This window comes from Chiloscyllium punctatum, chromosome 13 (genome assembly GCF_047496795.1).
Source record: "Chiloscyllium punctatum isolate Juve2018m chromosome 13, sChiPun1.3, whole genome shotgun sequence".
In the NCBI taxonomy this organism is placed as follows: domain Eukaryota; kingdom Metazoa; phylum Chordata; class Chondrichthyes; order Orectolobiformes; family Hemiscylliidae; genus Chiloscyllium; species Chiloscyllium punctatum.
In genome coordinates this window covers 94,996,196-95,009,919 of record NC_092751.1, presented here as the reverse complement: position 1 = coordinate 95,009,919, position 13,724 = coordinate 94,996,196, and the positions used below count along the sequence as shown (strand labels likewise).

The following is a 13,724-nucleotide window of genomic DNA, read 5'->3' as shown; positions in this document are numbered from 1 at the left end:
AATCAAATTTTTAAAAAAGTTCTTTTACATTCAGCTGGTTTCAGTGTGTTGATAAAAAATTGAATTACAGTTCAAATTATTTCATTTATTCTCCATTGATTTCACAAAGAGGGCTAACCTGTATAGTCAGCTGATTATTGAGGCCATTTCAATTCAATATTTTTTCCTTTTTAAAACCATTTTAGTTCACGAAGACCCCAGTACTAAAATCAGACGACGGAATTCGAGAATCAATAACCCATATTTTATTATTATTATGACAATTATATGCAATTTACTTAAAAATGTCTATAGCTTAACTATTTTAGAGGAAGTTTGAAATAATATTTTGACATTATTTGTTTGCATGCTGTCTTGACACACTTTATTCCAGTAGTAAGATCAAAGTGTAGACATGCTTTGCCCAACCATCGAAAGGGAACTACTTGTGCTCTTTTTGTGGATACTGCTTCATGGAATTAGTGTTATGAAATGCCTTTTATGAAGGACATATTTCATCAGAGATCTATTTTTAAGCAATAAAACTCTAATCATTATTTATGGAACTCTAGTCTCTCCATCACTAGTGGTAGGCAATGCAGGAAATTACATCGAAATCTTAAAGTTAAATTCCAAACATACTAATCTCCAGAGTCTATTTGCAGTGTTTTTTTAAACTTTAAAAGTTCTGTTTGATGTAACATGAATTGCAGTATTCAAGAAGTGACAAACAACAAAAGGTCTACAAGCAGACCAGCTCTCTCAAAGTGTTTGATAACACTTCGCTATTCAGTTCACTGAGAAAGATGGCTTTTTGCAGGAGACTGGAGATATCTGCAACAACCTGCCACAAAAGCAAAACTTCCTGATGCATTATGACACAGACATCTGGCATGTGTCCTTAGAGGTGGATCATTTGCCAATGACAGAGTGTAGATTGATGGACAATAATTGGTCAGGTTGAATTTTTCTTGTTTTTATGGACAAGTCATTATCAGGCAATCTTCCACGTTGTTGGGGTAGTTGCTAGTATTGTAGTTGCATGGAAAAAGCTTGGCTAGGGGTTTAGCAAGTGCTGCAGCCCATGTCTGCAGTACTGTTGCTGGAATGTTATTAGAGCGCATAGCACCTTTGGCTATTTCTTGACATCATGTGCAGTGAATGAATTAGTTGGACTCTGCCATCTGTGATGCCATGGACATCTGGAGGAAACTGATTGATTTTCCAGACCATATTTTCAGCTGCAGATGGCTGAAGATGTTACAGGCTGATCTCTTGTACTGATATACTGTGTTATCTCATCATTGAGCATGGAAATATATGTGGAGCCTCCACCTCCTGCTAGTTGATATGTGGATACAGGATTGGTTTAGTGATAGAAAACAGACAGTAGTAGTCAATGGGTTTTTTTTGGGTTGATGGAAGATTTGTATTGGCATTCCCTAGGGTCAATTTTGGGACCTTTGCTTTTCCTGATATACATTAATGATCTGGATTTTGGCGTGCATGGGATAGTTTTCAAGTTTTCAGATGACACTGAACTTGACAAAAATCATAAACTGTAAAGAGGATAGTGTTGAATGTCAAAAGGACTTGACAATTTCGTGGAGAGTTGGTGGATGAGATTCAATGCAGACATGCATGAGGTGAAGTACTTTGATCGGAAGAAAACTGAAAGACAATATAAAATAGGAGGTACAGTCCTGACGTGAGTACCGAAGCAGAGAGACCTGGGTATATGTGTGCGCAGATCATTGAAGGAGACAGATGGAGAGGGCAGTAAATAAAATATTCAGTGTTGTTGGCTTGATTAACAGGGCCATAGAGTACAAGAGCGAGGAGATGCTGTGAAACTTGTACAAGGCACCTCAACTGGACTAGTGTGTACAGTTATGGATGCCACATTAGAGGAATGATGTAAATGTATTAGAGTGAGAGTAGAACTGATTGATCAAATTCGTTTCAGGTTTGAGAAACATCAGTGATAAATTGGAGGAGGTTGCACTTTTCTCCCTGAACAGAATGTGACTGAGAGGGGATCTTATAGTGGTCTTCAAATCATGAGCAGGCTGGACAGAGTAGAGAGAGTGAAGTGGTTACTGCTTCTAAAAGAAACCAGTTATGAGAGGGGATAGATTTAAAATGATGTGCCAATGAAGCAAGAGTGATGTGAGGAAAAACATTTTCACAAAGTGAGTAGTTAGGGTGTGGAATGGACTACCTGGAAATGTGGAGGAGGCAGGTTCAATTGAGGCATTCAAGAGGGCATTGGATATTTTTATTGGATAGAAATAGAGTCATAGAGCCATAAAGCCATAAAGATGTACAGCAAGGAAACAGATTCTTCAGTCCAACTCGTCCATGCCGACCAGATATCCTAATCTGATCTCGTCCCATTTGCCAGCACTTGGCCCATATCCCTCTAAGCCCTTCCTATTCATATACCCATCGAGATGCCTTTTAACTGTTGTAATTGTACCAGCCTGCACCACTTCCTCTGGCAGTTCATTCCATACATGCCCCTTAGGTCCCTTTTAAATCTTTCCCCTCTCACCCTCAACCTATGCCCTCTAGTTCTGGACTCCCCAACCCCAGGGAAAAGACTTTGTCTATTTACCCTATCCATGCCCCTCATGATTTTATAAACCCCTAACCCCTCAGCCTCTGACACTCCAGGAAAAACAGCCCCAGCCTGTTAAGCCTCTCCCCATAGCTCATATCCTCCAGCCCTGGCAAGATCCTTGTAAATCTTTTCTGAATCCTTTCAAGTTTCACAATGTCCTTCCTATAGGAAGGAGATCAGAATTGCATGCAATATTCCAAAAGTGGCCTAACCAATGTCCTGTACAGCCGCAACATGACCTCCGAATGCCTGTACTCAATGCTCTGTCCAATAAAGGAAGCATAAAGGAACTATGAACCTGCACTCCAAGGTCTCTCTGCTCAGCAACTTTCCCCAAAACCTTACCATTAAGTGTATAAGTCCTGCTCTAATTTGCTTTTCCAAACTGCAGCATCTCGCATTTATCTAAATTAAACTCCATCTGCCACTCCTCAGCCCATTGATTCAAACAGTTGAAGATCCCATTTTAATGTGAGGTAACATTTTTCACTGTCCAAACATCTTCAATTTTAGTGTCATCTGTAAACTTACTAACTATAACTCTTATGGTCACATCCAAATCATTTATATATGGTGTGCAAAGATAAGGGTAAAAAGCAGGAGATTGCCTTTAGATTATATTGCTGGATTAGATAACAGAGCAGCACATGCAAGACAGGCCTCCTTCCTCCCTTACCTCCTCTTGAATGTAAGGAACTTGGATTGTGAGAGATTCAGAATATTTCCGCAAGGAACATTTCATCTGAGAACACCTAAAGTGATGTTCAGTAAGAGCTAAGATGTCAAGCATGCAACATGCACAAACACTTTCTCTTGCTTCAGCAATGGGCTCGTTTCCCTTTTGATTCTGATTAATTTCAGATTTGCAATGGTTCTTCAGTTCCCGATTGGATTGAACACTGTCTTGATGCAGAGGGCAATTACTAATATCTGGTCTCTGACGTTCAGTTTTTACATTAACTACTCAGCAAGACTGCCACATGGTCTGGAGTGTACAGGTGCCAGCAGGATGTCAAAGAGTGGGAGACAAGGCACGTGAAGAAGGTATTAATATTAGAAATGATAAACAGACCACAACATTGAGAGATAGACAGTACAAATATTTTAGTAAATCAACAGATAAATGCTAGAGGTTACAAAACTAATTAAAAAGAACTTTAGTTGAATGGTACATATCACTGCAGAAGGACAGGAAAGCAGGAAACGGCAAATGGGTGGATTTATTAATTAATGACGGTGTTAGCACAATCGAGAGAGATTACCTAATTACAAAAGTCAAGATGAAGCAGCAGTTTGGGTAGATGTGAAGATTAAGACAAGAGTCCCTCGTGGAAGTGGTATACAGGCTCCTAAAAGTAATCAAAATGCATTCAATGTGGTGCCACACAACAGACTTGTGAAGAAAGTTAGAAAGAAATGGAGTTAACGTTTTGAGTCCAATACAACTCTTCATCAACTTAGTATTTCTCTCAACAGATACTGCAGAATTTCTCTCACACTGTTTGTTATTTCAGATCTCATGCATCTGAATTACTTTGCTGTTAATTTTGCTTTTCCTAACTAACATGTAATATGCCTTGTGTGAAAAGGTTGGACAGGTTAGGCTTGTATCCACTGGAGCTTAAAAATGTAAGCAAGGACTTAATTGAGACAGCGAGGACCCAGAGAGGTCTTAACATGGTGCCTGTGGAAATTCTCTAGTTGGAGAATCTAGCACTAGGCATCACAGTTTAAGGAATTACCCAAATAAGACAGCAATGAGGAGATTTTTTCTCAGAGAGCTGAGAGTCTGGAAGCCTCTTCTTCAAAAGGCACCATAAGCAGAGACTTTCAATGTTTTTAAAGTAGAGATAGATAAATTCTTGTCAAGAGTGTGGTGCTGGAAAAGCACAGGAGGTCAGGCAGCATCCAAGGAGCAGGAAAATCGACATGTCAGGCAAAATTCTTGTTGTAGACAAATTCTTGTTAAGCAAAAGGGTGAAAGATTATTGGACGTAGGCAGGAATGTGGAGTAATGAGATCAACCCTTGCTGAAGAGCAGAGCAATTTTGAAGGGGCCGAGTGGCTTCGGTTTGCTTCTAATGTGTATGCATCATATATCATTGGTATGGGTCATATATCATTGGTATTGCACAGCTAAATGGCTGTGTTTTTAAAAACTCAGATAGAATGAGACCAACACTACTTGCTTATTCCTAGATGCGTTCGAGAAGGAAAAGTTATTTGACTGCTTTGTTGATGACACTTTCCATGCTTGAAAGTGGACTGACAGTGTGACAATTATCCTTGTTAGATTTAGACCGTGTTTTGTGAATAGAAGATTTCCAGACAATTTTCAACATTGTTGTGTAAATATGTCACAACCGTAATGAAATAAGTTAGACAGAGGAGCAAATAGTTCTGGCATATGTCATCATCACTCCAGCCGGTATATCATCAAAGCCCTCAGTATCAGTGAATTCTGCTCCTGGCTAATATAAAATGAAGCAAACTAATTGGAGGCCAGTATCTAAGATTGTAGACCTTGGGATGAGGCCAAGTAGTCGAACCTGATTGACACTTCTTAGATAAGTCTCTCACAAGCAGTTTAGTTCAGTCTCTTGTTACTCATACAGTATGGTTTGTCAAGGTGGAGGTGTTAGTGGTGTTTTCCTCCTGATAGTTGTTGAATTATTAATAAGCAGTCTCAGCTGGATGTAACAGGGTGAAAGAGCTTTGGTCTAATTGATTGGTTGTAGGACCGTGAAGATTTTCCTTGAGCCTGGAGTGTTTAGTGCTTAATGTGCATGTAGCCCTGTTAGTTACTTAGTTGATACTTCATTCAAAGGTATTCCTAACGTTGTTCCTCACATCTGTATGATCCACTTGAAACTGGAATTGGTTCACTGGGCTTAAATGTGTTCAAGGATTGATAAATGTGCCAGAGAATGAGATTACAGTTTAGACTACGGTTTAATTTCGCCATTGACGACATACGGTAACTTATCTATGCCCAGTTTTGGAATGATAAACCTGTCCTTAAGATAGAGATAGATAGGTTCTTGATTAGTAAGGGGGTCAAGGGTTACAGGCAGAAGACAGGGGAGGAGGTCAAGAAACATGATCAAATTGTGGAGCTGATTTGATGAGCCAAATGGCCCAATTCTGCTCCTATAGCTTATGGTCTTAGTCTAACTCAGTGATCATTTTCAAGGACAGTGATGTAAGTATTAAGACATGTAAGTATTTCAGTATTCTTCCTCTCCTCATAGAGAGTTGTCATCAGGAAGCACAGAGGTGAAATTTGAGGCATTGGAGGTAGATCACAAATTTCCCAAAATCCATCTACCTATTTCTTCAAGTGCCACCTGCCCAAAATGTGGCAGAGAATGTAAATCACAGATAGACCTATCAACAATTTCAGAACTGTTGAACCGAGGTGGAAGCAAGTCAGCCTTGATCAGGAGTAACTGCTTATGAAGTTAAATTACCCATATCGTACATTATGGTAGCTGGGAAACTTAAGTTGAATTAATTAAATAAAGCACAAAATAGAAACCTAGTTTCAATAATGATGACTTGAACAACCTAACAGTGGTAAAATCTATCTTGTTCACTCATGTTCTCCAGGGAGAGAAACGTGATTTCCTTTCCCTTCCTGACCTACATGCACCTCCAGATGGATCTCAACACACTTGGCTCTTCTTCTCCTTTTAACTGGCCTGGCTAGCCCAAACTTATATACCAAGAAGGCAGCTCATTTTTCAATGGCGACGAGAGATGGGCAGTAAATGCTGTCTATCTCAGCCACATCCAAATCTTCTGAAGGAAGAGCAAACATCTTACAATAAAGCTGGATGTTTCTGTATCATTCCATTTTCTGTCTTTCCAGTGATCCTAGTAAAGAAGGTTTCCTTTGCATTTCCTTTAAATTTCCACACCCACAATCTGAGTCACTGTTGTTTCCAATAGCTGCAAAACCAAAAATGTACATAACCAAGACACAGGTCTGTGGAAAAATGTGCTTTATGCTAAAAAGAAGAGAAACCTCTTAAATTGGAAATTGTTGGTCAACCAACAACCATTTAGAAGTGACTTAAACACTGCACAATTAAAAGAAATCATGTTTTGTGAAGGTTTATGTTACTTGTCAGAGATGGTGATGAAGCCTGATACAATTACAACATTTAAAAGACATATGTATGGATATAAGAATAAGGAAGCATTCAGAGATACATGGGCCAAGTGCTTGCAAGTGGGACTAGATTAATTTAGGATATCTGGTCGGCACAGATGAGATGGACTGAAGGGTCTGTTTCCATGACGTACATCCCTATAACTCTATGGTTTGCTGTACACTGTAGCATAATTTTGGGTCACACAATCAATGCCTTCTATGGCTTAAGTCTTCAAACTAAATAATTTACTACATTTATTTGCATCAAATAAAATCAAACAAAACTGATTTATGTATTTAGGAATCAATTAAAGTGGACAAAAATACCCCCATTAAACAATATCAAGTGGACACATACTCTAAGCTTCACTCTGGCACTGCTGAAAAGAGTCTGTGTTCAGTTACATTGCTTACATCTAACTGATCATCTGTTTTTCATATTGTTTCCATTACTCAGCAGTATCTATAAATATGGTGGAAAATTATTCACCAATAAGAACATTTTCTTCTTCAGCTAAATAGTAGAAAAAAAATCATTTACAACATTTTATGATGGTGCTGATGAGTATTAAAGGAGTACAGCCATCTGGAACATTTAGTTTGCAGGCCAACAAATCTTCCATATAAACGCTCCTCAATTGTAAGCCAACAGAGAAACAGAAGGGACTTAAAATAATTTTTTTTTTGAATCTGTAGTTTAATTACTTTATCTACTTGTTTTGAGATCTTGCAACATTAAAACTCTTAAAATCCATCTACTCCACAATTTCATCCTCAAATCAAATATAATTACTGATCACAATTCTTTCCAATAAAAATATACTGCTTCACATTTAATAATACCAAAATCCATTTATCGCTTAGTTGCAGTCTCCTTTAGCGATGCTTCCTCCTTCATATTATAGTCATGGAGTCATCCAGCACAGAAACAGACCCTTCAGTCCATCCACTGCATTCCAATTGTAGGCCTAAACTGTACTAGTCCCACCTGCCTGTGCTTGGTCCATATCCCATGCGGGCACTAGTTGCTATGCTGGGGCGGAAGTGAGTGCTGGAGATTAGAGTCAACATTAGAGTGGTGCTGGAAAAGTACAGCAGGTCAGGCAGCATCTGAGGAGCAGGATTCCTGATGAAGGGCTTTTGCCTGAAACGGCGATTTTCCTGCTCCTTGGATGCTGCCTGACCAGCTGTGCTTTTGCAGCACCAGTCTAATTTTGACTTGCTGCTATGCCGCCTTACACTTAAACAAATGACATATACAATTAATAGATATTGCCACAGATGCTGCCAAACCTGAGTCCCTCCAGCATTCTTGCATTTGTTTCAGATTTCCAGCATTTACAGTTGGCCATTTTCAACCACTTTCTAAAACTGTCCTTTCATTCTCTCATCTTTTCTTTATTAAAGCCATTTTGAAATTTAATTTACTTTATTTTCCTCAGGTCTCCCCTCCTCCATATAACTTGTCAAGTCTTTGTGAAAGTTAGCGTCCATCACATCCTGTCAACTAGTCAAAGCATGAAAAAGTCAATATAAAAAAAATTACCCAGCTTCATATATGCTGGATTGAAGGCTACATATTTGAATATATTTGATGAGTCCTATTACCCCCTCTCTGCTTTTCATTTTAAAAAAAAATAATTCCCCTTCAATTAACTTTCTAATCCACCCCACCCTCATCCTCAACCTTCTGGGTACTATGCATCCTTCAGGACTGGCCGAAGTGGCTATTCCTCATGTGTGAACCAAGGCAGTATTTGCAGACTATGTGCCCAGAGGCCATATTGCAGCTGGGTCCACACCTGCGCTTGCCTTGCCACAGTCTCCACAGAGATTGGCACAAGTTTTAAATAGAGATCAGAATGAGGAATCCTGGCCTGTTTCCTTTCCCAATGACAGCAGGAATACGCAGCATAATCTTACTATTTTGCCAATGTCTTAGTTAAGATCCAAAACATTGGCAGACAAGAGAGTAGAATGGGTTTTATAGTTTGTGTGGTACATAATCTCCTAATTTTAATGAGTTAAGATCATTAAAGAATTAAAGTTTGCTGGTTGAGAAGATGCAAGTTTCTTAACGAAAGACACTTAGGGAAAAATCAATACGGCGAAAGTGAGGTCTGCAGATGCTGGAGATCAAAGTCAAGATTAGAGTGGTGCTGGAAAAGCAGAGCAGGTCAGACAGCATCTGAGGAGCAGGAAAATCAGCATTTCGGGCAAAAGCCCTTCATCAGGACCTCCTGATGAAGGTCTTTTGCCAGAAATGTTGATTTTCCTGCTCTTCGGATGCTGCCTGACCTGCTGTGCTCTTCCAGCACTACTCTAATCTTGACTACATAGGTAACATTTATCCTAAAAATAATTATGGAAGCCCATTTTGAAGAACTTTAATAACATTGATGAAAAAGGAGTGGTGGAGAGGGGCAGCAATTAAGTTGAAATATGATGGCTGTTTGATAATGAGACGAAGTAAAATAAATATTGCATATATTTCATTGGTTAAAAAAAGACACTTCAATAAAAAGAAGTAAAGGTAGTTCAGGATCTGCAAATTTTCCAGTTATTTCCAAGTTTTACAGAACTTGCAGATGCAAATTACTATTCTAATGAAATATCATGGAAGTCAATTTTGTTCCTGTACTGATACATAGTGAAATACGTTGCAGCAAAACTACACATGTTGCCACTTGCAATGTCAACATAGTTTATCGCTATTGCAAAATACAAACCATACATGCACAGAAAATGCCTGCAGTGTTGTTTTGACTAAATAATCTAATGTCATGATGGCTATATGCCTTGTATTTTCAACATAAGATGTAATGTTTTAGAAAGGAAAGTTTTCCGTTTCTTATGAAAACACATACAAACAGCATTTGCAAAATGTTTACACTGCTTTATAAAAAAACCTCTTCACTCAAGAACACAGTATAAAGTTTATTATTAACTGCAATATTTTAGATGTGCTTCTGCTCTGATCTATGGCTGTGTGACATGCTATAAATATTATATCCCATACTATAAAGGTTGTCAGTTGTATATGTCTTTTTGACAGCACTAAAATGAACCCCACATATTTGCCACTGAATAATTTCTCCCAGTTACGCCTATAGTTTAAATGATTAATAGCTGGTATATTGTGAATAAATGTGGCTGAAAATTCAGAAACATCAAACAATAAGGAACAGCAATGATTTTTTTTAATGCATTTCTCCAGCAGATAACTGAAAGACATTTATCAGGTAACTGCACTTATCTCTTAGCAACAAGTACAACTAACCTGTATCTTTGATAGTCACTTTCATCGTTGTCCAAGCTAACAAGTTCATTGGGACAGGCTTCATTTCCGAGGAGGCTGAGGTACTTAAGCCAAGGCACCACTTCAGCTAAATGATCCAAAAGGCTGTCTAATTCGGTTATGTGTCAAAGGTCATCGTTAAGGATTCAATCACACTAATGAAAAAGCATTTATAGGGAAGCAGTAAAAAAATCATATACATCAGGAGCTGACAGTCAAATTTACTGCAGCACTCAAGACTTGTCAAAGTTATTGTTTAAGGGGCAATTCACGGCTCACACATGTCAGAATTTTGGCATATATTGAAAGAATGTGCCTCTTTTTAGTTCACTTTCTTTCAAAGGTTCACTGTGAAACATTTAAAACATTGACAAAATGATGGATGTTGTGTGGCTAAATGGTAAGCAATTGTTGAAACTGAAACTTTTCCAACAAGGAAACAAACAGTTACTTCACACGACATCCATCACAAACACATTCAGCCCATTGTAAAACGAGTCTACAGTGGCAACAATAACAGCCTTATTTCCCCACAAGAATATAAATGGTGGCCTGATACTTTTGCACAGTCAGAATTATGTCTCCAGTAAATGTTGAAAATCAATGTTGCTGAACTTTCATTGACTCTGCAGGGCCCTGATAATTTAAAAGCCTTTCTGAGGGGTATTTTAATGCCTTAATGAAGAACACTCCAAAAAAAAGTATTGTTTTTGGCCTGAAAGTTTAGTGCTGAATATTTCATCAAACTATTTAAGTTTGTTCCCTTCAATCTTCACATTAGAATAGTTCAGTGAGTATATCACGTAGCACATATCCCAATGTAATTAAAAGTATGCGGTGAACACCATTTATATACAGCAGTGACAACTGCCTGCGCTTTCCCTATTTAGTATTCTCCATGGGCCTGATTTCATCTCATGCAATAATTATTCCAGCAGAGGGCTCCCTTCCATCCAAGACAAACTCTCCTGCGTTCCTTTAAGTAAGTCTTTTTCTTCCCATTAATGCCTACAAAATAATTCCAAATGTTTACGATTTGACTTTGTGAATTAATATGCCACTAATTAATTTCTGGCATGCCCATCAATGAAGAGAACACGATATCCACACAAATAGAATTTCATGTCATTTCCTCTAAATTAAATGCTACATAATTTACTACGTAATTGTGCAAAGGATATTTGGTTCTTGTTGATTGTGAGGGTATGAAGGTGTGGTAACCTAGGCAACTGCAGGTCATGTCTGAGAAGATTGTTGTCCAGGATTAGCTCTTCCAGACAGATGAATTCTTCCAGTCCTTCCAATGACCTGCAACAAGGAGGGAACAGGAAAAATTATAAGCTACTAAATCAGGAAAGCCATTATCCACAGAAATAAATATTTCAACCTTCCTTTTCACAAATGGGAAAGTTTTGGTTCTAGCCTGACAAGCAAGTGAATGACAAGAATTAGTGTCAGAGGGAGCACTGGCACAGCCTCACATTTTTCACACGTTGGCAGGATGAAGGATGAGGGTCACTTAGTGAGTAGCCAGGATCTAAAACAAAAGGCTTCAGATATGCGGCCTACAGGATGAATTTGTCAACGTCTTGTGCCTTGAGGCACCCAGCCTCTCCTGACCTAAACCCTCATTCCCAAGATAAATAACACTGTCACAGTTCACCTTCATTCCCTGGACACAAATTTAAGTTGTCATCCATCATTCAGTCCAAATATCATTCTTGTACTGCTAATGAATCCAGTTTTATCATCACTCTGATATGTGACCACTGTGCAATCTGAACAGTGGAGGAAATAAAATGTGATATTTATTACATGAGGTCTGTGCCTAACCACCCATTTCCCTCTCCTCCCTCTCCCACCTCCCCCCACCCCCCCTCCCCAAACACACCTGGAAAGCCTGCTGAGGAGACTCACAGGCTCACAGCAACAAACAACCCACACTCTAGTGTATTTCACCATAAATATATACAGTGTTCCAATAATGCTAGGTCAATAGAATATTCTTACCACAAAAATCTGCAAATGGATTGGCATTGGCAAATCGAGAAAAATGCATCTATATGCTTCAGGGTACGAATGAAACCAAATGACAGAGCATGAAATGGGACAAAGGCCCTGGAACGCTAGAGGGAGTTACCCATTGAAATGACCAGGCTCACTGAAGCTTGGTTTAGAATCAGAAGCAGGCAGAGAAAATTCTGTACAGATCCCCTTAACACCTGTCTGATTTTAATAATATTGCCATATGATGTTATTAGTCACTCAGTTAAAAAGAGCTGCATCACACAAGGGCTTTCTTATTAATTGCTGTTTTTGTGTCATCAGGCCAATGTGCACTTTGTGATGTAATCAACTAAATTCATAACGGTAAGCCAAGGAAGGTTTGGGGTGGGGAGAAGAGAAAGGGAACAGTGGGCGTTGACAGTTTCCAAAACAAACTGCATTTTATTTAAATGTCTTTTCTCGCTCTTCCTTAATATTTTCACACTTACCCATTGCATAGTTGAAACAAAATGAATTGTAATGACTTTTTAAAAATTCATTTTTTAAAAAAAGATGAACGCATCGCTGGCCAGGCCAGCATTTTATTGCCCATCTCTAAATGCCCAGAGTTAGGGGTCAACCATATTGCTGTGGGTCTGGAGTCACATGTAGGCCAAACTAGGCAAGGATAGCATGTAGTTTTCGTTTTAAATTTTGCATAAAACAGATGAGCAGCATTATTTGCCTACTCTCTATCTATTTGCAGAGCTCTAATGAACTGAAAGCTGCCCATTATCTCACCCACAGGTACCATCTCCTTTACCTCACTGCAGGGATCACACCATTCTCCCAAAGGAATCCCCGCACAGCCAAGAGATTCACATCGCAACTTAGAGTCACATCAAGATGACAAAACATCAAAATGCATTTCACTCGACCCGATTCAAATGGAAAGAACTTTAAGATTCCACTGTAATTAACCCTATCCTTGTTAAGATAATTATGATCAAGCTCCCTGTCATACCTAATAATCCCAGAATCATTGCCTATGGCTCACACTTTACCCTCATTATTTTACAAAAATGTTGCATACAACAGGCAGTGGCAACTGCCCTCCCTGCTTAGCACCAAGGAGACTTTCCTTTGAAGGGAGGGGGCGATGTGTTATAAGGATAGGTCTATAACACCAGTGTGAAAAAGCAATGTTTAGATTCAAACAAAGCAGCACAGACTGGGGAGTGACAGGCAAATTGACATGCTGTTCAGAGGGCAAATGATAAATGTTTGATGAATTGGCAAATGCTGAAGGAGTGATGGGCTTCATATGTGCATAATGGACTAGCTGCCTTTCAGTTCTGATTGCCTGCCAAGATAAGAGACCATAATGAATGGGCGAACAGAGCCCTGCCATAAAAAGTAGGATTCAACTGGTTTTAATAAACTTAATAAAAGTGCAGAAGCAAGAGACGGCAGTTGAAATGAGATGTGAGAAAAGGGCGAGATTAGATCTATTTTAAAATCTTGACGGCAAAGTTGCAGGAGAAGGAAGCAGGAATAAAAACAAAGTTCTGTCACAGAGACTGTGAGACAGAGTGCCTCCGGTGCACTGGGTGAATTATAGACTGCCTCTCAAGATTCACAGCTCTTCATGGTAGGAGGTTAATATTCTCACATGTCATTAG

General features: G+C 38.9%; 1 protein-coding gene across 5 annotated transcripts in view; it reads right to left on the bottom strand.

Moving 5' to 3' along the window:
• lrmda (leucine rich melanocyte differentiation associated) overlaps positions 1-13,724 on the bottom strand; it is an 891,213-nt gene that overhangs the window by 315,547 nt on the left and 561,942 nt on the right. For 4 of the 5 annotated variants that reach the window (XM_072583307.1, XM_072583309.1, XM_072583308.1 and 1 more), the window contains 2 exons: positions 11,233-11,364; positions 10,039-10,173 (listed from right to left, as the gene is read on the bottom strand). In XM_072583307.1, the coding sequence (XP_072439408.1) occupies positions 10,039-10,173; positions 11,233-11,364 (267 nt within the window). Of the gene's footprint in view, positions 1-10,038; positions 10,174-11,232; positions 11,365-11,537; positions 11,584-13,724 lie in introns of those variants that run through there. The other variant, XM_072583311.1, reaches the window with a different exon arrangement.